This window comes from Montipora capricornis, chromosome 7 (genome assembly GCF_036669925.1).
Source record: "Montipora capricornis isolate CH-2021 chromosome 7, ASM3666992v2, whole genome shotgun sequence".
Classification (NCBI taxonomy): domain Eukaryota; kingdom Metazoa; phylum Cnidaria; class Anthozoa; order Scleractinia; family Acroporidae; genus Montipora; species Montipora capricornis.
This window is the reverse complement of record NC_090889.1, coordinates 25,184,273-25,208,579: the sequence shown is the minus strand read 5'-3', so window position 1 is coordinate 25,208,579 and position 24,307 is coordinate 25,184,273. Positions and strand designations below refer to the sequence as shown.

At 40.0% G+C, this 24,307-nt stretch overlaps 4 protein-coding genes across 6 annotated transcripts in view; 3 read left to right on the top strand and 1 right to left on the bottom strand.

The window, feature by feature from the left end:
* LOC138056622 (small ribosomal subunit protein mS25-like) overlaps positions 1-24,307 on the top strand; it is a 194,238-nt gene that overhangs the window by 23,004 nt on the left and 146,927 nt on the right. The gene's annotated exons all lie outside the window — the stretch shown is intronic.
* On the top strand, positions 4,876-18,780 carry LOC138056616 (carnitine O-palmitoyltransferase 2, mitochondrial-like). Its single transcript, XM_068902456.1, has 12 exons — positions 4,876-5,055; positions 5,182-5,246; positions 5,794-5,999; positions 7,151-7,210; positions 8,361-8,464; positions 8,706-8,839; positions 10,836-11,038; positions 12,287-12,557; positions 13,793-13,901; positions 14,710-14,964; positions 16,245-16,470; positions 16,577-18,780. Exons 1-12 carry the CDS (start codon positions 4,999-5,001, stop codon positions 16,903-16,905), a joined length of 2,019 nt encoding a protein of 672 aa, XP_068758557.1. The 5' UTR covers positions 4,876-4,998; the 3' UTR covers positions 16,906-18,780.
* On the bottom strand, positions 17,469-22,709 carry LOC138056620 (uncharacterized). Of its 3 annotated transcripts, none has more exons than XM_068902459.1 (5): positions 21,983-22,709; positions 21,481-21,703; positions 20,748-20,864; positions 20,346-20,483; positions 17,469-18,045 (listed from the first exon to the last, which is right to left on the bottom strand). In XM_068902459.1, exons 1-5 carry the CDS (start codon positions 22,246-22,248, stop codon positions 17,707-17,709), a joined length of 1,083 nt encoding a protein of 360 aa, XP_068758560.1. In that variant the 5' UTR covers positions 22,249-22,709; the 3' UTR covers positions 17,469-17,706. The 3 variants fall into 3 exon arrangements, with proteins under 3 accessions (XP_068758560.1, XP_068758561.1, XP_068758562.1); XM_068902460.1 differs by having other exon boundaries at positions 20,346-20,456; XM_068902461.1 differs by lacking the exon at positions 20,346-20,483.
* Positions 22,821-24,307, top strand: part of LOC138056617 (heat shock 70 kDa protein 12A-like) — a 12,205-nt gene continuing 10,718 nt past the window's right edge. Inside the window, exons 1-2 of the mRNA XM_068902457.1 lie at positions 22,821-23,189; positions 23,474-23,698. Coding sequence (XP_068758558.1) covers positions 22,824-23,189; positions 23,474-23,698 — 591 coding nt within the window. The 5' untranslated portion in view covers positions 22,821-22,823. The remainder of the gene's footprint in view (positions 23,190-23,473; positions 23,699-24,307) is intronic.

Here is a 24,307-nt window from a genome sequence, read left to right as displayed (position 1 = left end):
TACGAAGCCTTGCGTCCAATACCTCGTCCACATTGTCAACCTCCTATGGAGGCGAGGTACATATGAACAGCGCATTTGAAAAAGGAGTAGAGGGTCCGGATTATGGCAATGACTATGATAGCATAACAAGTGCCTTTTCTACGCGCTCAAGAAGAAAAGAGAATGGTCTTTACGAATCAACGACGCCAATCCCATCGCCATCTTTGCCGCCGCGACATCCGAAGCACAAGAAGGCCAATGAAGCTATTTCCCATCGTTCAAGTCGCAGCTCTACGTCTTTGTCAAAGGGTTCTTCACACAAGAAAGGAGGACATTGTGTTAATAAGTTGGCTGTGTTTTTTATGCTTGTTACTTTCGTTGTTTCAGCGGCAGCGTTATCATTTGTTGTTCTTGTGATATTAGGAATCTATGTCCCCAAGTCTGTCAAGTGTGAGTGTGTGCAGGTGGAGGAGAGCGTCAAACCACCTCAAACAAGTCACAGCGGAAGTGATGACATGCAGCCTTTGCTGCGAAGAATTCAATATCTAGAGAATACAACCGAAGCAATGAGAGCCGAGATTAATGGAAATCTAAACGCTAGATCAGACGACTTCGATTCTCTACAGAATCGCCTTTCTTTTCAAGAAAGGTTACTAAACGAAACCGCCCAAAAGGTCGGCCTCGAAAGACCTACTTCTGAGCCAAACACGGTCATTGCTGAAATTAAGCTAATGAATAAGTCACTAAACGCTTTGAAAACCAGTGACAGTGAATTGAAAACGACAGTGAATAAACTGAAGAAAAACTACGCCTTAGTGAAGGGGATGACAGACCTGTTGTTAGCCAACCTAACATCGTTACAGACACAAGCACAGAGATTGAGGAATTCCAGTAGTGATTTAAACAGCAGAGCCCACACACTCGAGCTCGGATACGCCCACATGACCTCTGTGATGAAAAGCCTCGAACATGTTAATGATTTACAGAATATGTCCTTTGAGTCTCTTCAGTACGACTACAGTCGTTTAGAAAGAGTCTTGAGATCGGTTAATGCGACATTGTCTGCAGCCGCAGACTTCAGCACGTGTGAACATAGGATGATAGAAGGGACCCCCGTATCCTCGGATAGCAGTGCGTGTGCCATAGCATCGTATAAAGAACTGCAGGGAAAACGTGTCATGGGGATCACGTGTTCAACTGACCACGCACATGATTACAAGTTGGACGTTTCGTCGACAAAGGGCCTTTATTTGTGCAAATGCAGTGGATTATCTGAAAGAGCAAAGGCGCTTATCCCGAACCCAAAGACAATGAAATGTTTTTTAAATCTGTGGGAATGTCAGATCAATGCCTAATGTCGCAGGCAAAGGTCATCATAGTTGGACCACAGCTAGTAACTGAGTACACTGTCGAAAAGAATATAGCAAGCATTTCCTTTCGACTTTCCTCATTCTTTTTAGTGAGCAGTTGTTAATGTTTTTAAGGTCAGATTCATTGCGTCTGCCGTTTAGAATTCAAGTAATTTGAGACACTTCAAGAGCTAAGAATGGAATAATACTCACCGACCGAAAGCTTTCATTGTTTAAACACTCGAAACACTTAAAACTGATGAAATGCACTTGCGTTTAAATGTAGCATATGAAAATATCGGTTAATTTCTTAAATAACAGTTAATTGATGACTTTTCTCTGTAAATGGGCCATTTTTTTGCATAGTCATCTGGGTCTTCAGTTCTCAAGCAATCAACAAAAGGTTCCCGTAATACGAAACTCGAATTCGTTAGAGAGGATATAAAAACCCCACAGCTCATATAGGACCATAAAGTGTAATTTGATTATTGTTATTATCAAACGATTCCGATGCGAAAATTTGATTTGTTACAGTGTCTTCAATAACGAGATCACGTTTTTGTTCTCTGTTTGTTGTTCGACGCACAAAAATATTTGCATAAGAAGATCAGAGTACAAGTCTAGGACACCATTATAGCCACCCACAGCGCCAACATCATATTATAATTGATATACATTCATTGCATCGTCGTGAGAAACGCACCTTTTCAACTTCCTATGACGTGAATTACATTTTCATATTTGACAAGGACCCTTCGGGTCCAAATTGTTTCATAATTGTTTGAAAGAGCTACGTTGAAGTCGAGTAAGATAATAAACCAAAATTACTAACATCAAAAGTCTTTCCCCCTCGGATCGATTTTTTGCCAGGGGAGGAGGCGGATGTACGCAGGTTATAATAAAAATGAATCCCTGACTAAATTCAATTTCTTGATTTCCAGAGGGGACTGCAACAAACTGTACCAAAATGTAAAGCGAACTTTCATGTGCTATCTGCATAAGTGTCGGCAGATGGTCTGTAGCAAGCACGTTCCACTGAGTGAACAGAACGTCTCTACTGCCAATGAGCCAATGTTAGGACTTCTTAACTCTGTTGTAAAAAAAAAAAAATGTTTTAATACCAAATCCTAGACCTTCATGAAAAGAGGATCTTGCCAAAAAATAAGTTTTCATGATTTGAAACAGCTATACTTATGCCCTAAATAAACAAAAAAAGCAACAGATAAAAGTGTTGGACTCATCTCTTCATGATAGGTTTGGTCAGGAGCCCATCACGTTTTTATTTCCGGTGATGTGGCAGGTTTTCACGTGACTTCATCGTCGTTGGTGGACGCAAAGAAGTCGTACATTCCTCTATTGTTATTGGTGTCACTAATGGTTGGTTGAAAACGGTACCCACGCTGAACAGACCGCAAGATTCAGTCACTCGAACTATCGATCTCGTTACCTTGCGTGACTGAAATCCGGCGGCTCGCCTGATTTACGAGGGAGTGTTATCGGTCTTTTAGTTGAGTTATATCATTTCCCTAGCCAAACGCTAGCCCGAGTAGACCACGAGCCACGAGCCAACCTCGAGTCAAGACCAAATGTTTTCTTTTTTTCATTTTTTTTTTCATTTTTAAGTTTCATGGCCACAGAAACGCATTTAAAAGTTTGTAGAAATATACTCACCAGTTTTGTACAATATGTCATTATTTTTTCAATGCCGATTGCAAGAGTTAAGCTTTAAGTTTAAGTCCTGCATACCTCGATATCCATTAATTTTCCTCACGGATTCCGACACAACTGATGCAGAACTTGAAGTTCCATATCAACGACACACTGTGAACATTGATGTGGAATAAAAATATTTACAGCATTTCGTGCCACTCGAGCGCCATCTAGTGTTTCATACACATGGTCGCCCATACAAGAAATATTAGATCCCAACCCATTCTCTCCGCGGCCAAATTGATGGAGGACATGTTTTTCGGTAGAACACAATTTTATCAGAGTATTAAATCATGTGCTACGTATTTTTACAGTGGTTCTTCATTACATAAGTTTGGAAATTTCATGATCCGTTGTTGGCAAGAAGCAGGTGTGACAAAAGCTTGTGACGCAAGCTCATTATTTCAAAGAACACGATTTTTCATTGGTCACGAAGCAGATACTTACATTTGAGCCATTGGGAAAGTAGAAAATTGGCGAGCATATTTCATGACAAATTATTTCTACAAGGTTTTAAGTGCTTTTCTGTGGCCATGAAACTCAAAAATGGAAAAAATCCAACATTTGGGCTTGACTCGAGGTTGGCTCGTGGCTCGTAGTTGACTCGGGCTCGCGTTTGGCTAGGGAAATGATATAACTCTCTTTACCTGACCTGTTCATTCAGGAGAGGTATTAGGGAGCTTAAGGTAATTCCTTAGTATTGCATTGCGCATTCCTACTGCGCACGATTTTCGCCTCATTAGCGCGCGCACATGAGCACGTGTGCGTACAAAACGTAAGAGATTTCTCTCAAACTAAGCCTAATAGCGAAAACACTGCTCCTTTTCTCTCAAACGAGCACGGTGACCCCCGATTTTTTTTCAAGTATTTGCTAAGAACAGTCTAATAAAGAACATATTTGAAGAAGAAAAAAAGTTTGATAGTAGAACATGAATTTTTTTTGGAAGACAGTTCCGTACTGGGTGTATTTTACCCAAGGCGAGAACTTCAAGCTAACCACGGCACTGTCCCAAAAAGTGCACTATTCCCACAACCAAGCAATCAAAAACGGCGTAAATGAAGCAATACTGCTTATGTGAATAAAAGAAGCTTTATTTTCAAAATTAAATTTTGTGTCTTTGAAGTAACCAAGACTTAATTCTGTATGAAGGTGATTCGAATTTTTAACGCGCAAACAGTAAAAATACCCCATTTTAAGAGCCTGCTGACGCGTAAACAAGCACGGTGACCCCATTTTTTTATTGCATTTTTTTAATGTTCATATCATGAATGTTAATTGTGCCAAGTTTCCAAAATAGTTTGATAGTAGAACAATTTCAAGGGAATTACCTTAAGCAACGACAACGGCGACGGCAACGAGAACGTCACAAATTTGCATATTTAGTGGGTAAAAACAATAGCTTTGCACGCCCTACACGTGTGTTTTTCACTTTTGTCCATTTCTTTGCCGTCGTCAGCAAAACTACAACGTGAAACAGCCAAATTTGAGGTTTTATGGACAACGTCATTACTTGAGGATAAATTTTCATTTTCTGCCCTAAATTGAGCGCTGTTCTTACCAGCGTCATTTTTGAGGAACTACCACACCCCCGTCATATTAAAAAAGTTGAAATAGTAACGAAGCGATTACAACAACGCGAATTTATATTTTGAGATGACGTTCTCGTTGCCGTCGCCGTTGTCGTTGCTTAAGCTCCCTATTATATTGTTTGGGCACACTTCCATTACTGGGGCTTGCCCTCAATCCGTTTGTTTCCAGTTCTACGCGGCCAAGGAACTATCCATTATACACGACGTAAACGATATTAGTATGTGAAGTCCGCTGTAAGTAATGTTTGCAGTAAATGGACTTTGATCCAATGATCCCCAATATGCCGGGCGAATCGCATAACCACGTAATTAGGTAAAAAAAAATTGTTTCAAGACAGTTTCTGGAGAACTATTGAATGAAATATTAGTTATGACCATATCTAGGACCGTGCTATCCAGTGTGAAACCGGCAGGAAATAGAGTGAAGGTTTGTATTCGTAATCAGATGCAAAGAAAGCTACACTTCGCTGTCGTCTTTGTACAATATTAAACTTTAGGTTAATTTTATTGAACGTCGTTGCATCATCAAGGTGTTTTTGTTTTTGTTTTTAAGGAGTCCCTTGGTGTTATTTTTCCTTCTGCGTTGAATGGAAAATTTTGTCAGAAAAAATGGTTGAGGTGAGAAAAAAAGTACGTCTGTGAATTTTTCCGGTCGCTGAAAATGTGTTTGAAAATATTTCGCTTATTTCCTTGCTATTTTAAGACTCCATTAGGTACAATACAATTGAAAAATAGCTACAATGCAATATATACACACTACAAAAAATTGATTAACATACCCTAACAGGGATTTGCAATGCATTCACTTAAATTTGCACCTATAAAATGAAACTTAAACATTTTTATTCAAGAAATAATTCTATAAGTCTTTGGTTTTGACATTCCCAAGCATTTTAAAGTGTACGGAACTGTCTAGCAGCTACATGTAGGACCAGAGATTTTTCTTGTTGAGGTCAGAAATGTGCTTACTAAGAACTTCTGGGGCCAGTTGCTTGAAGGCTGGTTAGTACTAACCGTTGGCTAAGAGTTATCAAAACCTATAGGTTTCCATCGTATATATCACTGGTTAGCGCTAACCATGCTTCCAGCAACCCAGGCCTGCAGTATTAATATTATTATCATTGTTATTTGTTAGTACAAGTCAATTTTTGATATTTCCTTCCAGTTCAAGTGCAGATGATGACAGATTTATTCTTCCCAAGACGAAAGTCCCTACTTATCACTATCAAGACAGTCTTCCCCATCTCCCGATTCCGAAACTTGATGATACTTGCCGCAGATACCTGGATGCACAGAAGCCTCTGCTGACTCCTGAACAATATGAGGAGACTAAACGAGTGGTTGAAAAGTTCCAAAAACAAGATGGACCAAGTGTGTATCAATGCATCACATATTATTGTTAATTTTTAAGATAAAATTTATGACAGCCAATAAAAGGATTGTTTTCCCTTTCGGCTTATCGTACCAACTGGGCCTTTTGGCATCAATAAAATTTTAAATAATTAGTCTAATTTAATCGTCATTGTCATCTTCAGAGTCAAGACTCTGACTCAGACTCTGACTCAGACTCTGAAGATGACTTCCGCTCAGCAGGTTGTGGAAACGTCAGTCAATGTCATCTCAAACAGTCCTTCTCAGGACTACACTCACCCGGACGGTCGTACTTTACTTAATTATGTTAGTCTAGTTTGTTTGGTATTATAAGCATAGAGATGATATTATTATTATTATTATTATTATTATTATTATTATTATTATTATTATTATTATTACTTGGTGAATGGTGAATTATGGTCTATTGCAAATGCGTGTGAAAACATTAGGGAAGGAACATTAAAGAAAGTATTCACAGTACCCCAAAGTACAATATAAATTACATTACGATAAAGTGAGTATAGCAATTTACGAAAAGCAGACCAGTTGGCTGGCATTTCAAATGCAATTAAGGAGTTGAACCAAAGACTTAGCCCTGGGAGTCAACTCTGGCATTTCAAATGCATCAAGGCATAAAGGCAGCACTTGACCCTGGGACCTCTGGTTTGCTCCCCTAACTAGGCTCTTTTGCCTGCCTAAAATAAGCAGGTAAAATATATTTTAATGGCAGGGGTTAAATTTGAAACCGGTACGTATACTGCCATCTATCTTGTCAGAAATTTGCCTCTCACAGCCGGCTAGTCTGCCTTTATTTTCACTCAAACCCTTGTAAAAGACAATAGTGACCGCCACTTACATCGACTAGCCGACTCATCTACTTCAAGAGTTATTGAAACCCCTGAATGGGGACATGTGGAACCCCCAGTTGACGAGTAAAATCATCTGGCGTTAGACAGAGTAAAATCTATTAAGTCCCACTGCTAGGGGTCAGTGGGTTAATAAATCAGGCCATTGTGAATTTACAAAACTTTAAAACACTACTCCAAAAGTCATTTATGTGTAGATCATTTCTGTTTTGGTTCCTTTTTTTTTAACTTAATTACTGTTATTTTAATCTTAATTTGGCATACATGTATATTCTTCAACAGGTCTCAACGCTGAACTACTACAGAAAAACAAGGGAAACAAACATACTAGTTACATAGCAGGTGCTTTATTAATTTCTTTTATGAGTTAAAAAGATAGATCAAAGTTGTGAGTTACTTAAATTATTGTAACTTCTTCATTTTTTTTACAGCTTGCACAAAATTCATTGTTATCTAAGGAAAAACTAAACAGGTTGCTACAAACGACTAATAATAATTTATTCATACTAGTAATACTGTCTTGAACACAGACATGACCGACAAATTGTAAACAAAGAACTGTTATTTATCTCAACTGTGCTAATTGCTTTCGAGTCTTAGCGAGGCAGCAGCCTATTCTTGATATTATCGAAAAAATTTTTGGGATGTAAGATCGGAAGCACATGCAGTCGATTGTGGTGTTATCATGTCTCTAATCTAGGGTATTGATACCCGTAATGGCATCACATGCATGTGGAAGGGAATCTTACAGCCTCACAGCCCTCGAGTCAAGTACTTTTCCAGTGGGTCGTCATTGATCATCATTCAACCGTACATGTTCAGTCTTTGAACTTCTTACATTTGACCACCGAGTCACATTGTTCTTCAATGTCTTCAACCGTTGAGCGAAGAGAAAATCAGTTCTTGAGCTAGACCACGAGCAGTCGCCCTTCTTTCCTCATCACGCACGACGGGTGAAAGTAAAATATTTTATGCAAATTAGTGGTAAAAAGGAGGTGTGTCACGCTCTACTACATGTATGTCAAAGGAACATAAGTGACTGCTCGCAGTCTATTCTCAAGCACGACAATAAATTTAAATGGTTGTTTGCTGAACTACACTCAACATTTCTCAAAAGGTAACTCTTTTGCTGAAAAGGGGCCAGCAGAAATTTCAGAAGAACAGAAGTTTAAATTCAAAGAATGAACTGACATTGTTTTGAAATTATCCCTTTGCTTCTGAAAAAGTAACGCCTGCCACACAGGCGTAAGATAGGCACACCTTTCTTTGCTCTTTTTATACTTTCACACACATTTCCGGTACCCTATTGCTTCAAAAATTGCAGCTGTTTTAAAAAAAATACCAGTCACTGCTCCCAGTTTCCACTCCAGCACTCACTTTCACACTGAAACTCCTAGTTATATTTATTAAACTACAGATATCAGATTTCCAGCATTTTCATTGGCAGGGTCTGTCAACGTAACAAACAGTTTTTTAATCATCTCCTTTGCAGGTCCTTGGTATGACATGTACTTAACTTATAGGGACTCCATGGTGCTAAATCATAATCCATTTGTCATGTTTAAGAATGACCCAGTTCCTGAAAATAATGACCAGGTATAGATCATGACATTAATTATTAGTTTTGAAATTGCCAGCACAAACATTTACATTTAAAAGCTGTCCCCAAGGTCTCTCTTCTTCCCTTCTCTTACTCGTGTTCCAAAGAAGGGAAGAGGAAAGACCCCGGGGACGAGGTTGTTAATCAGCTTGATCAGCTGCATTTTAGAATTTGTAATTGTTTTTTTTTTTTGTGGTCAAAGGATTTATTATTTCATATTGTTCCTTTTTTTCAAAGGTAATACGAGCCACAAACTTAATAAAGTCAGCCATGAGATTTAAGCTGTCACTTGATGAAACATTCCTTGAACCAGAAATTTATCACTTAAAGCCAGAAAAGAGTGATACAGACTGGTTTAAGAACATTATTAGGTCAGTATTAGAGTCTTTTCATTCTGCACCTCAAGGTTTACTTGAAGCAAATGATGAGAAATGGACTTGATTTCAATTCCCTGCAATGAAATTATTAGTGACGACAATGAGGAAAAGCTAAGGACAGTGAACCGTTGTGGTTAGTGTAAATTTCAGTCAGTAAGGTCTGCATTCAGCAAGTTCAATTTGGCAGACTGCTGGCGCTTACATGTAACTATCTCCCTGTATTTGGCTAGGAAGTGAGAGCGCTGAAAAGTGTGCACACTTGTTCCAATTCCATTCTTATCACTTACTGACTTTGTCTTTGGTATTATTGAATTCAAATCCATTCTTTGTGAATGGAACTGTTTGTAAAATCGTCTTTCATTAGACTGAGTAAAATCTGTCTTTCTCTCAGGTGAGGAAGGGAAACAAGTTCTTGCAAAGTTTATTGACTGAAAAGCTCTTGAATAAATGTAACGATCATACATACATACATACATACATAACTTTATTTCGATTCGGATTTTTTTTAGACTAGCAAAGAAATATGCTAGTATCTCCGAATGTAATCTAAAATAACAATGCCAGTGATTCATTTTGAAAATTGTGTTAATGGGTACAGTGTACCCCTCCGGCAGAAATCAATGGGACACAACTCAAATGCAATGGGTCAAAATTGTAACCAAGACAAGTTGTAGTTTTATTTTTTCAATCATATAATTGATGTTTTTTAAACCACCGACATCTGAATTTTAATCAATAAATACCTATATAAAGAGAAAAGAAAAAAAGTCCTCTACATATCTATGAATATACATATAGTGTATATTTATAGACATCATAGGTAAAGGATTTTTTTGTCTTTTCTCTTGGTATAGGTATTTATTGATTAAAATTCAGATGCCTGTGTTTAAACTTGTAAAGAAATTACAACTGTAAAACAGAACAAATAAAACTGTCATTTAGTGTCTAATCACTGTAATATTCAGGAAGTCAGGTGTCTAATCCCTTTTAGAAGCTGTTGACACAGACAATGCATATTTGAGTGCTGGGACTGCAAGTGCCAATTAATGATCTTGTACATTCACGTGGCGTTGCAATGTGCTTTGTTGAAAATTTCGGTTCCTTGATGCTTTATTCATCGAGTTCATTTTGTCATTGTCGGTGCATACCGCGCAGTACATGTATTCGTCGTTATCCTCTTTTTCAAGTCGAAGCCACGAATAAATTGACAACCATCTCGACTGAAAATGTCTCTGAATTTTCCCTGTCTCTGATTCTGAACGTGCGACTCGGACTGGGGGCCTTCGGCGCCGGCTTGTCTCTGATTAAGACTTTGATCATTATTATCATTTTTATCACTGTTGTTGTTCACGTCCTTGTTTACATTAAAAAAAGTATTCAGTTTACCTTGATTAGGTAGAAGTTTCATTACTTTTTTTGGAGGCATAACTCATCCGTTTACATACGAATAAAAGATGCTTGCTTTTGTTTTGTTGGCAATTCGAGGAAGGGACAATTTCATTGGTTGTCTATTTCTGTTTCAGCTAACTTTTTTAATTCCCCTTAGTTGCTAGGCGTAATCTAAACATTATTGCGAGAACGTTTTTTGCAATAAAAATAGAAACTGGAAACTGAGATTTTTAATTATGCGTACTGAGGACGCGCTCGACGGAAACCAATGGGTATTTAATGAATGTAATGCGTAAAATATGCAAAACGCAGGGCAAAATGAATCACTGAATGCAAATTACACAGTAACAACGATATTAAATTACAATAGCTTAGATTATAATATTACGATAAAACTAAACAACAGTATGTACAATGAGATAACACATAATAAAAACTAACATATATACATGTATGACTTGATATTGTTCCTAAAATTAGTTACACTGGGTGCGGTTCTAAGTTTATCAGTTAAGATATTCCAGTATTTAGTAGCAGTGAATTTAAATGAGTTTTTGCCATAGTTTGTCAATATATGACAAAATGTAAACATTTCTTGCAGGTTTGTGCCCAGCCAGTTTTCATGGTATGGTGCATTCTTAGTGAAGGCTTTCCCATTAGATATGAGTCAGTATGCACGACTGTTCTGCTCGACACGGATACCTGAGTTAAAAAAGGACAGGCTTGCCACGAATGAAAGTGCGCGGCATATGCTGGTGATGAGAAATGGAAACTTTTATGTGTTTGATACAATTACCACCGATGGTAAGTTACTTTAGACAACCTGGGTGTCGTGAAAATTTAAAATGAGAATTAAGTTTTGTCAGACAAGTTGTTGAAGGTAAATTAACCACCGTAACAAAGATGTGTGTGATTTCTTCGATTTCCAGTGGTTATGCTTGCACGGTGACTCGCTTATCCTTAAGTCGTTTCGCCCAAACTTACGTCGATTCGCCAATACATGTTAGAGTGTTTTAAAATGACTGCAAGCTAGTAAGACTTAACTTCTACGGTAAATGAAAACAAGCTCGAAGTAATATGAGTTAACTGTTGAGAATTTCATCTACAAAACTCGTAAGACCAAACTCTCTTCGTTCAATACGAAACCTGATTTCTCGTATAATACCCCAAGCAAATTCCCGTTTGATTTAAATGTTTTAAATTCCCTAAATTCTGGCGATGAATTGCGTAATACAATCGCGCAAATCTGCATTAAAATAGTGTAGGCGAAACGACTCAAGTGTAGGCGAAGCGACCGGATTTCCAGTCGTTTCGCCTACAAGTTGTTACGCGAACACGGTGATTCGCTAGCACTTAAGTTGTTTCGCCAACACATGTTGGAATTTTAGTGACTGCAAGATAGTAAAACAAATGGTAATGGTAATGAATTTATATAGCGCAGTTTCTATTGACATATTCAAATGCGCTTTACAAGCAAGTGATCTATGGGTGAGGTCGGACTTCAGCATACACAGGCGCCGCTGGCAGCCGCTATCAGTCCATTAGCGATCTCACCCAGCACATGAATGAATGAAATGAGGCCTGACCACAACACCGGGAGCTCCATGCCCTAGTCTTTACGAATAGTGTTTGGGTTCTTTTACGTCCCACTGGGTTGTGAACATTCAAGGGTTGTGAGACAGGGCCTACGGTTTATAGTCTTTATCCGAGAAGACTTGAAAGTCTACTATTTTCGGATGTAATTACAAAGACAGCACTTTCTCCTCAGTTATTTTAAGACCCTGAGTGTTGGTCCGGGTGCAATTGAACTCACGACCTCCCGCGTGACAGGCCGGCGCTCAACCAACTGAGCCACCGGTATTGGTGAAACCACTAGGTTCCGGTTGTTTAAAAGTTGGATGGCCCCATCCGCCGGATAAATCATCATTCAGAAGATAACTCGATTGATCTTAATAGCGCTTTTCCACTGAGTACATCATAGGCAGGGCTTTCTTTTGGACCATTGAGGCCTAATCCGTTTTTCTTACATCCTTTTTTTTCTATTTTCTTCAGGTCATATAGTGCCCACAGGCACAATTTATCGAAATCTGAAACACATAATTCAGGATCCCTCTCCTGCCCCTAACTTTCCTGTTGGAGTACTTACGGCTGAAACCCGCGATACTTGGGCAAACATGCGGCGTGCGCTCACCTCGCTGCCTGGAAACGAGGACGTTCTGAGGTTGATTGACAGCGCTATATTTGTGTTGTGTTTGGACAACCACGACGTTGAGGGCGTGTCGGATGCTACTCGGACTTTTCTACACGGTGATGGAGCGAACAGGTGAGGTTCTAACTACGGAGAGACGGAAATTAACTTTTCCTAGGAACAGCCTGTTCGTATTAATGAAGTCCTGTTCGCACTGACGAGGGGAACTTTTAGTGGGGGAGTCGGGTAGCTTAGTGGCTGTTAACCGCGCCTCCCGCGCCTGTGATCCCCGGGTCAACCCAGGACCTCGGCCATGAGGTCGCAAGTGGGCTGAGTTTCAGTCGATATCAGTCCTCTGACTCTATAAGAGTTTTTTCTCCAGGTACTCCGGTTTTCCTCCATTATCAAAATCGACTCTTAGTCAAATACATCCGGCTGCGGCCTCTGGTATCCTTCTGTTTCATTGAATTGAATGAAGAAAGTCGCCGTATGAAGAAAATGTAAAGTTGTATGACAACGATGGCGTTAACGAAAACGCCTTGGAAAACTTTTTCGACGGTTATTCCAAGTTAATCGACGTTTACAAATTAGCCAAATTAACCACACTACCCACTTAATGAATAGGTTGTACTACGCCATGATCGCCAAGATGGAGGACAAACAAAAAATATCTCATTAGGTTCTATCGCCGGTTCTTCCTCAAAAATTTTGCACCATTTCGTCATTGCCATCTGTGTCTCTTGTGATTGATTGTAAATCACCTATTGATTGAAACTGTGTCCAAAAAAGGAGATGGAAATCAAGGTTTGTCGATGAGCTCCTTTTTCTTTATCTTTGACCATTTCACGACTGAAGCAGATTTCCAGAGAACTGGAAGTTCCTAGTTCCTTTGTTCTAGTTTTTAACGCCGTATCGTTCATTCGAATTGTATTTCGGTTTCTTCTAACAACGTTCCTCGTTAGCTTCACTCATCATATACTACCGTAAAAGTCTAAAGAAGTCTCTGCTTACGAGCCAGAAGGCTCATCAGGCCGGCGCTTATCTCCGGTTTCTGTAGCATGAAGCGACTAGGAGTATTTATACTCCCCACTGGATGGGATGCTAGTCCATCGCAGGGTTACCCCCAGCATTACGCCGGAACCCATTTATACACCTGGGTGGAGAGAGGCACCGTGAGAGTAAAGTGTCTTGCCCAAGAACACAACACAATGTCCCTGGCCAGGCCCCGAACCCAGACCACGCGATCCGGTGTCGAGCACACTAACCATGAGGCCACCGCGCCTCCCACATACTATATACTACCGTACTTGTTGCAAATCTTTATTCTTTACTCGTGTTTATTTTTTAACTTTTGTTTTTTTTTTTTTCAGATGGTTTGATAAATCATTTCAGCTGATTGTTTGTAAGGACGGTAATGCAGGGATTAATTTTGAGCACGCCTGGGGCGATGGAGTTGCAGTATTGCGTTTCTTCAATGAGGTAAATCGTCAAGAAGTAACATCACTATTGCATTGTGGAGCCAGGCCACTTTTCCTTGACTTGCTACCACGTGACCAACGATCTCTAGGGACACAGATAACATCACTGTTGTAGAGTCATCGCCGCCTTGATGGAAATGTAATCAAAAGAGCTAATTAGAGATTTGGTGTTGGATTCAAGTCGAGGATTCTTTGATTGCACTCGCGTGATAAGACGGACATGTTGGTACCAAAACAGAAAAATGTGGCTCAAATTTTGCGTAATTATGATAATAGAGTCAAATTCTCAAAGGACTTTTTCACTAACATGGCCGCCGTGACGTCAGCTGCATAAATTATGCGTAACCCAAATCCCGATTCGCTGCACTTGTGCGCACATTGTCTCGCTCGAAACTTGAACCTCTTTACGTTCTTTGCGATTCAGGCAGAAAATTAGGAAAAAAGAAGCGCATTTAGTTTTTGGTTCAGTCTTGTATGCGAATTTGCGAGGCCATGTGACGATCACGTCAAATTTGTCGGGTTTTCGGACGGCCTTCGTTCTTCGTCGCCTCGTTCATTCCTCGCAAATCTGACTTCAGCGCTTTTGTGTAGGCGCCAACTTTGTAGACTCGAGTGAAAGCCAATAATTAATAGACTTTTCAATTTTATCTCAAATCCACTTCATTAAAATTCGCCTTAACTCCAAGTATTTTTCGTCATCCTCCATCCTTTAGAAAGCTCACTGCCAGCGATGTTGCCGCAGCTGCATTTGCTAACTTTTATCCGTAGTTGAGTATTGTCGTTAAAATGTCAGTTTTCTTATTCTTTAGGTTTTTAAAGATTCAACCACTCGCCCGTCTTGTACTGCAGCAAATGCTCAAAACCTGAATGGCGAGGTTACCGTCAGGAAACTCAATTTTAACTTCACTCCTGATATTGAGCGTGGAATTTATGCCGCCAAGGAGAAATTTGATAATACTGTTAAAGCAATGGACGTTGCTGATCTTGAAGTGCTAACGTTTGGCAAAAATTTTATCAAGGAAAAAAAGTTGAGTCCTGATGCTGTTATGCAACTTGCATTTCAGGTGAGAACTAAAGGTTGGCGTTTTGAGACCTTTCCGTCTGTGATTGTTTCACCTTGGTGTATCGTTTGCAAGTTAGGCGACCTGTGCGACACCGTGAAATGACCAATCCCCAGGAATCCATGCGTAGGAGCCCCCCTATGCGCAACCTCGTCCCCAGGGTCTCCCTTCTCTACCTCCATTGTCGGCAGAGAAGAGAGACCCTGGGAACGTGGTTGCCATATGCGCTATATCCTTGAGTCCACCTTTGTGCGTATCTTTCTATTTTTAGAACCAACCCATCAACAGGAGACACACGTTTACATCAATTTGCACAATTTGCATACATTGTTTTTTGTTTTGCTATTTTTGTCTTGTTTGACAGTAACTGTTTTCTGAAGAACTCGTGGCTTTCTTAAAGCAGAAAGATGCGCGCAAAGGTTGACTCAGAGAGCTTGTATGGGAGAAGCAAGCTCCTACCCATGGGCTCCTGTTATCACATTTCTAACCGTTAGAACTGTGATGGTCATTTCACGGTGTCGCAGGTTTCCAGAGAAAAAGGAAAGGAACTTTACCTAACGACGCTTTCCATCCTTCAAATTGTTGCATTTTCTTTGCAAACTGACAGGTCTGGCCAGCCAGGTCTGACAAAAGGGAAGCGCCCAAAAAAAGGGAAGCGCCCAAAGCACTAATTGGGGACACCGTAAACTGAAATCAACAAATTAACGCAAATCAAATCAACTGTCGGTGTCTGAGGAGAGGGGAAAACCGGAGTAGCCACAGAAAAACCTCTCGGTGCAGGGTAAAGAACTAACAAACTCAACCCACATATGACGCCGAGTCTGGGAATCGAACCCGGGCCACATTGGTGGGAGGCAAGTGCTCTCACCACTGCGCCATTCCTGCACCTTCAAAAGAATGGGAAAGAATTTTACCAGACTGCAAAATGCAGGTGAAGAGCTATTGTTTCATTAAACATCGGTCATTATTTAGGTAGTGGGCACATCTTTTCTGGAAAACGAGGGCATTAAACTTTGGTTTAGTGAGTCCGAAAGTGTCATTATTTAATCGGTAGCATTGCATGCGTTGATCAATGAAACCCAAAATAACTGGCTAATCACAGCAGCGTAACGCACTGCAATTATATCCTGGCGTCGCAAATGGCGGGAAAACGTGCGCTTAAATCACAACCCTTTTTATTGGCTGACAGTTTGGCGCCACATTTTCAAGCCAATCAGACGTAAGGTTCTTTCGATAATGTTAAAACCGCTCAATTTAAACAGTGCGCTTGTCGTTTCTTCTAGATTGCCATATTTCGTCAAAGCGGTAAGTTTGTTCCCACTTACGAGTCTTGTAGTACCGCAGCATTTAAGCACGGACGCACGGAGACCATTAGGCCAGCGAGCAACGCTACTGTGGCATGCGCAGAAGCATTTCAAAAGTCTCATCGCGCGGGCGTGGAGGAAATGATGGAAAGGATTCGCCGAGCTACGGATTGGCATTCAAAACTCACCAAAGAAGCTGCTATGGGTAAGGCTGCTTAGAGATATATTGAACGTGCTGTACCTCCAAACCATTTCCCGCAAAATTTTTGTCATATATTTGAAAAATTAGATTTGTTTTACTTCTTTTGCAGGGCAGGGTTTCGATCGCCATCTTTTCGCGTTACGCATCCTGGCAGAGTCGTCTGGTAAAGTCTCGGAACTCTTTCAAGACCCCGCTTACAAGCAAATCAATCACATCAACCTTTCGACCAGTACCCTCTCCTCCCCCGCTCTAATGCTTGGCGGGTTCGGTCCCGTGGTTGGGGACGGGCTTGGTGTTGGTTACAGAATTTTGGACGAAAGCCTGGGATGTAACGTTACCAGTTATCCTCCTAATACAGATGTGCGCGGTTTCCTGGAGTGCGTTAAGCTTAGCTTGGAAGACATATATACTGTTCTCGAAGGGAAGAATTTTAAGTAGTGGACCAAGGCTGAACACGAGGGCACGAGCCGTTTCAGTCGTGAAAGACTGTGACGATTATTTCTTTTGAAAAATATGGGAGGTGCTCAAAGGATGTTAAAGGAAAGGCATCGAATTGTGTTGGTAATGTGCTTTAGGCTTTCTCGCACTGATAGTGTACCAGTCCTTCCCTTCACTCTTTTGCAAATAAGCCTTAGTAACCTCTCAAAAGCGCGTTAACTCGTCTCTTTTTAGGCGATTCTCTAGTTTTACACCTTGCATGAACGCTAACTTCACACGTAACCGCCCTTCATTTAGAGTACATATTGTTTCCTGGTGACCTATCAGCTTACAGCTTGGAGTACTTACACGATCGATACACTACGCTTTTACTGCTTGACTCTTAAGATGACGCCGTAAGTCACAGAGAGACAATGCCGGATAGTGCTCAGGGCTGCACTCGCCCCACGATCAAATGCCATCAAGGCTTAAACTTGATTCTCTCAGCTTGTAGCGCTTGCTGTTGATTCTCCCCGCCCCACCTCACTTCTTAAGCCTATTCTAAAGAATACTGGACTATATCATCTTTTAAACCCTTTTTATTTTGCTACAGTTCATACTAGTGCAAGACGCCATTCTTTTGTTAAACAAGTCTTCATCGCGGATAACACAGATTAGATAACAGTGTAATTCCTAAACTAATCTTCAGCCTCTTCTTCAACTTGCCTGCTTCCTAAGTAACCGTCTTATGGATCTAACGTCTGGAGTCTGATGCAAACAATATTTAATGCCCTAAACACTGCTGCTTCACTTAAACGGCCTTCATTTTTCACTACTTAATACCACTTCAGTTTTTTGAATGATTCTTGGTGGAGATCCGCGAAACAAACCTGGCCAGATTACTGCATAGATGTACCGCGGAGTGCCCTTGGAAGACGTGGGATCTCGGGAGACCTGGTGTATGGCTTCATTGAACAAATTGTTATTTCGCAAGCCCAGATTTCCATTTATTTCGTAAGGTGGATTCTGGCAAACAAGTTTCCAAGCGTATTCGCAGCACTGTTCCACATACTTCCGTAACTTCGGCTTCAACCACAAATCTTTGGAGTAGTCATTAAGTTGGTCTTTTTCTTGACTTTTACAAAGAGAAGTGACAGTTCTCTGTGTCGATTGAGACAAAATTGATTAGGCAATAACGAGCCATTGGATTAGTTGGTGCCTAAGGGTAGGCTTATAAGGAAAGGTAAAATATTTTAGCTCCCTTAGACTGCTCGCAGGCCCTTCTGAGTTGGTTGAACCGCCCGCTTTGGTCACGCAAGCGAGCCGAGAGGAGAATAGTAATAGAGCGAGATGTAGGGCTCTTCTGTAACCGACGCTTTCAGACTTCAGAATCTGCTAATCTAATTAGTGAAATCGTAAATGGTTTGAACCCAGGAGTCGTGTCACAATTAAGTAACGTACGATCGTCCGGGTGAGTGTAGTCCTGAGAAGGATTGTTTGAGGTGACATTGACTGACGTCTCGACAACCTGAGCGGAAGTCATCTTAAATTCAATCAACTTTTCGGAAAGGAAACCGCAGAAAAACTTCCTTTATTTACTTTGAATTTATTGAGCGACGCTCTAAAGAGAGAGGTTTGCAAATGAGGAAAAAAATACTTAATCTAGGACTAGATTAGCCGCGTATATCACTCAGAATAAAAAAAAAAAACGAGAAAAAACCTTAGCAAAAACTTAGAAAAAAAATTGAAAAAGTTGATCGAACGATGTCGAACTCGGTTCATTGGCTTAAGAGCAAATGAAAACCTCTACACTGTCGAAACAACGGTTTCAAGTTAGCAATAAATAATAATCCTAACAATTTATTGAAAGCTAACTGAATAAAAAGGCTTGGTTACTAAGAATGGCATCGCTTGTTTACGAAAGGGAAATTAGCTCCGGCGTATGGGGCGCCAAATGTATTTTTATTATTTAGAGTGGTTATTTGTATATAACCAAAACAAGTATGGTTATATGGAAATAACCACATTGCAGTTTGGTTATTTCTAAATAACCAAAAGGAGACATTGGTTATATAACAAGTAACCAAGAAATGAGTGTGGTTATTTGCTAAATAACCAAACCTGAAAATTGGTTATTTGCTAAATAACCAAAACTGAAAATTGGTTATTTGCTAAATAACCAAAACTGCAAAGTGGTTATTTGCTAAATAACCAAAATCGAAAAAATGGTTATTTGGTTATTTGTTAGAGATAACCAAAACTTGATTTTTTTTCCAGTGACTGCAAATTGCAAATTGGTTATTTGGCACAAAATGGCTAGTACTTAAACACGGAATGCCGGAATGATGGAATGCCGGAACGGTGGAATACTTAAACACGGAAGGGCGGAATACTTAAACGCGGAACGCCGGAATACTTACACACGGAACGCCGGAATACTTAAACATGGAACGCCGGAATACTTAAAAAAAGAACGCCAGAATACTTAAACACGGAACAGTTGTGAAAATTCTGACAATTGGAACACATGGTTCCCCCCCCCCCACAAGTGTTCGGGGCAAAAATTAAAGTACAAAACAATGGTGAAATATGAACCCTTTTATTGTCGTAAAAAAGGTTGCTGTTATTCATCGTGGTGAAGTACAATAATAATAAAGTATTCTCGTTTGTTTCACGATGTGGTCACTTGTGATGTAGATCGCGCCGTTTCGACTGCATACTGCTAGTCTTCATAAGGCAATGATGTCGATTGGTTACGCGTCTCCTTTTAAACTGGATGCTCCGATGTGATCCAATTGTCAGAATTTTCACAACTGTTCCGTGTTTAAGTATTCTGGCGTTCTTTTTTTAAGTATTCCGGTGTTCCATGTTTAAGTATTCCGGCGTTCCGCGTTTAAGTATTCCGCAATTCCGTGTTTAAGTATTCCGCCGTTCCGTGTTTAAGTATTCCACCGTTCCGGCATTCCATCATTCCGGCATTCCGTGTTTAAGTACTAGCCATTTTGTGCCAAATAACCAATTTGCAATTTGCAGTCACTGGAAAAAAAATCAAGTTTTGGTTATCTCTAAAAAATAACCAAATAACCATTTTTTCGATTTTGGTTATTTAGCAAATAACCACTTTGCAGTTTTGGTGATTTAGCAAATAACCAATTTTCAGTTTGGTTATTTAGCAAATAACCAATTTTCAGGTTTGGTTATTTAGCAAATAACCACACTCATTTCTTGGTTACTTGTTAAATAACCAATGTCTCCTTTTGGTTATTTAGAAATAGCCAAACTGCGATGTGGTTATTTACATATAACCATACTTGTTTTGGTTATATACAAATAACCACTCTAAATAATAAAAATACATTTGGCGCCCCATACAGACACAAATAACCACTCTAAATAATAAAAATACATTTGGCGCCCCATACCGGCGACATGTTCTCCGATATACTAGAATACGTCAGTACCTGTACAAGTGCGGACATATCGCAATTTTCTGCAGTCTCCTTCATGATCAGCGTTAAACTGTTCTCACGGATTTGGCTGATAGTGCTCTGTTGGTGGCTGCCAGTTTTGCTCTTGTCAATAGAAAAGTGAACTTTATGCTAAAATTAAATAGCTAGAGTCAACGATGAGTGCTTGGGTTAAGTTAGTTCCCAGTCGCCCATCGTCAAAGGGCATTGCAAGTCACGAACGCCTTATTTTTTAAAACTGAATTAGGGCTAATGTCACTTCTCATTTTTACGTTTGTGCACACCCTATTCATCAGTAATGATAGGGACAAGCGGAAAGGAAGTGGGCTGAATTGAATTGGAAGTAAGCTATGAGCAACGGGTCGATTGATAGTCAAGTTACACAAATGACTTTACCATTCCGTTGTGTTCTTGTTCAAAATATTGTTCCCCAATCGAAGGTGCCGACATCAGAATCAAGTCCATACTTCGAAGAAAATTTTCCTTTAACAATCGAGCAGCTTGGTATGCCTCCTGCAAAGCAAACAGAAGCAGGACAATAACACAGTCATTTGGTTTTATCAACGGAGTTGATGGATTCGCTCTGACGAAGGGCTAACGCTCGAAACGTCAGCTTTTAGAATCTCTGTACGGTGGCCAATTTACATTATCAACTCCGTTGATAAAACCAAATTTTTGTATACTACTTCCCCACCGACGCAGCATCACAGTTTCTTTAGAAACTACCCCTTCAATAACACAGTCACCCAACCTTGAAAAAACACTCATTAAATAAATTGTTTTAATTAAAGGCCTAGATCTTAGACTGAGGAAATATATATTTAACCCCACCAGTATTGCATGTGTTGAAGTCTAAAATTACTGACACAGCCATTTTTTCCCTTCATGCAGAAAGAGCGAAGCGAACACTGAGCAACATAATGAAAATTTAAAACAAATATGCTATGCGAAATCTCGAAGTTACGCGATGAAATCACCCTTCCACTCAAATTGCCTTATTCGTTCTTGTAATCTTGAACTCTTGGCCTTTCATTTCGCACAACAAACAACCATGCCGGGAGCAATTTCATTTGTTTGGGCTATACTAGTTGTAACGAGGTAAGGAGTAGCATCCACCGGTCCAAAATACCTCAAATATGATGCACGCGATGTACTGGTCCATGTACATGTCAGCCCATTTGTCTCGTCCTTTTCCTGTTCTCTCGTTTTCTAGAGCAGAAATGGCATCCATGCGCTCATGGTCACAGAATTCTTTATACTTACTTTCAAGAACAGAGGGACGGTTTTTACTGGCAATATTCTCAACTTTGCTTTCGCCCTGTCGGGCTTGATCCCCAGCGAACCGCCTCAACCTTGAATGAAGGAGGAAAATCTATCACTTGTATTCCACTACGAAATGCTATAAGAGATGTCCTCAATCACTAGAGGCGTTAAAAAACTTCATTTTTGCTTCTTAATAAAAATGACACCGCACTTACTGTTTCGTTGCTAGAATATCAACTGAAGGCATTGTCGAAGTAGGTATGATGGCTTAACTGTGCTGAGTGGAGGCATAATTTTTGGTTTTTCATTTATGTGAACTAGCTGTTGTGTCACTGTGTACCGAGGCAAAAAACGAGGCATGTCCCTACCTGTGATTACATTTTGCAAGTTTAGCCTCAAGCATTCCTTGGTGAGCCACAGAGGAAGTGGCATATTTAAAAAAATCTTGAAGACCATGTTGAACTTGGTTATATACCCTAGCCATCTCTTCAGAAATCTGTTGATAATTTAACTGCTGTTCGGTGGCGTCTCCTGTATTGCCTGCCGCCATCCCTTCAATCGATTTTGATGTTATTTTAGAAGGATCTGATTCTCCAGGCGATAATGATATTTTTCGAGGGAGAAGATTGCCCATCAACGCATTGGCCTAGCTAAGTGCAATTGCAAGTGTTCCCTGCGCTATACGGATGCAGTTGAGTAGACCTCAGTTCGCTTTCTGCATAGTTTTCTAGGAAATGACGTGACGTAAGGAGCTATAGGATAAGTGATTACCGTAAAAGGACAGTGATAATTTTCAAGACGTGAAGATCTATGAATAGTCAGAGGTGGTCAAATGTAAGCAGAGATATGGTATTCTTAGTAAAGAAAAATATATTCAATACATTTGGGTTGATATCGATGACTTTTGTCGGGTTGAAACTACAATAAATGTAACTCTGCCTGGTAAGATAATTGAAGTTCGGAAAAGAGTTTTTCTAGGAAATATTTTGCATAAAGAAGATAACAAATTAACATCCATATTAGGTGATGCGTTGACGCGACACTCTTAGCAACACTTCTCGGAAATTCGTCTGAATAATTTTAGTGATAGGCTCATCCTGTGTCCAAGAACGATACTGTTGTAATCATTCCTCACCGAGTTTTACGGAAAAGGCCCACCTGTTCCAGTTTGTTTGCGCTCTTACTGTTTAAAAAAGTATTGCAGATTCCATGGCTTTCAGGGTTGATCCCTTGGACTTTAAACAGCGTTTGCGATTAGAGCGCAATCCCTTCAATAGGAATCGAGCGGGTGAATATGATGTTGTTGTGTCTATCGACTTCGGAACGTCGTTCAGTGGTTTTGCTTACTCATTTAATCATGAGGACGGAAGTGAAGACATCTACATGAACAGAGCCTGGGGAAGTGCACAAGGGTTTCCTACACATAAAACACCGACCTGCTTGTTGTTGAATCCAGGGAAAAAATTTGTCGAATTTGGATATGAAGCTGCTGAGAAATATGCAGAGCTGGAGGATGACGAGGATAGGTCGTTTTATTTCTTTGATCGTTTCAAGATGTTGCTTCATGGCTCGGAGGTAAGTTTGTGTTTGTGCTCATCACTGATTATAATCATCTTTGGTCTTGTCTGAGTAGCTGGATGTCAAACTATTTAATAGGCATCCAGATTTTCTATAAGACGCCTTGACTGAGAAATCAACAAAAGACGAACTTTGGTGCTTTCATTTATCCTGTTTGTGAAAAAAAATGACGAAACGTCGGGACTGATGACCCGCTTCTTTCGCAGTACTATTTACGTAGGTTTGTGCTCACAAAAGTCCATTATTCATCATGATGTGATTTTACCATTAAATTTTGATAGGAAACATTGAGTAGGAATACTCTTTTAGAAGCCCGAAACGGGAAACAAGTACGAGCCCTTGACATATTCTCCTATTCGTTGGAATATCTAAAAGACAAGGCTTTAGAACGGATAAGCGATGAAAGTGGAATTGAATACACAGCCGAGGAAGTACGTTGGGTTATTACAGTTCCAGCAATATGGAAGCAGTCTGCCAAGCAGTTTATGAGAGAGGCTGCCTATCAGGTACACTAAAATCGAGGTAGGATGCAGGAATGCTCCTATCAAAAGGCATGAAAAAGTTGAATTTCTAACTTGCCCATGCATCGGGCAAGCAAACTTTATGACCCGGCCACTCGCACAAGGGGCTCCTTCACCGTGACACCAAAACGTTGTTTCTCACGCCTTGTCCTAATATTTCACAGCTGCGCCTGTTCCCTTTCAAAAATACGGTCAAACCTTGTGTTTGTGGCCGTCATTTTTACCGTCAGTTATGGCTTAAATAGAAGCGTTTAATGTATTATTGTAAAACTCCCTGAAGAAGTCTACGTTAATTAGCTAAACGAAACGTGTCGGAGAGTAAACAACTTTTACACAACAGTTCGTAAATTGCTGCTCACTAGTTTAGTTTTTTAAATTTTAAATTTTTTTTTTTAATGACCTTCTCTTTTTTCAATTTGTGCCACCTGGTTTACAGGTAAAAACTGGCCAGGAACGCCCCTGGTTTTCAGTGTAGGTTATGGTTTAATGTGATTGATGTTATACAATGGTGTTTTATTTTGGACAACTGATATATATATTTACAAATCTAGATTAACCAGCTTATGGTCCTAAGTTCTTAATCTTTATTATTGA

Coding starts and splice junctions, on each gene's coding strand:
- LOC138056616 (XM_068902456.1), top strand. CDS start 4,999: ATGACCATATCTAGGACCGTGCTATCCAGTGTGAAACCGGCAGGAAAT. Junction 6,000..7,150: donor CCAAAAACAAGATGGACCAA/GTGTGTATCAAT, acceptor ATTCTTCAACAG/GTCTCAACGCTGAACTACTA. Junction 12,558..13,792: donor CACGGTGATGGAGCGAACAG/GTGAGGTTCTAA, acceptor TTTTTTTTTCAG/ATGGTTTGATAAATCATTTC.
- LOC138056620 (XM_068902459.1), bottom strand. CDS start 22,248: ATGGGCAATCTTCTCCCTCGAAAAATATCATTATCGCCTGGAGAATCA. Junction 20,484..20,747: donor AACAAGAACACAACGGAATG/GTAAAGTCATTT, acceptor ATTTAATTTTAG/CATAAAGTTCACTTTTCTAT. Junction 18,046..20,345: donor ATATGTCCGCACTTGTACAG/GTACTGACGTAT, acceptor CAATCGACACAG/AGAACTGTCACTTCTCTTTG.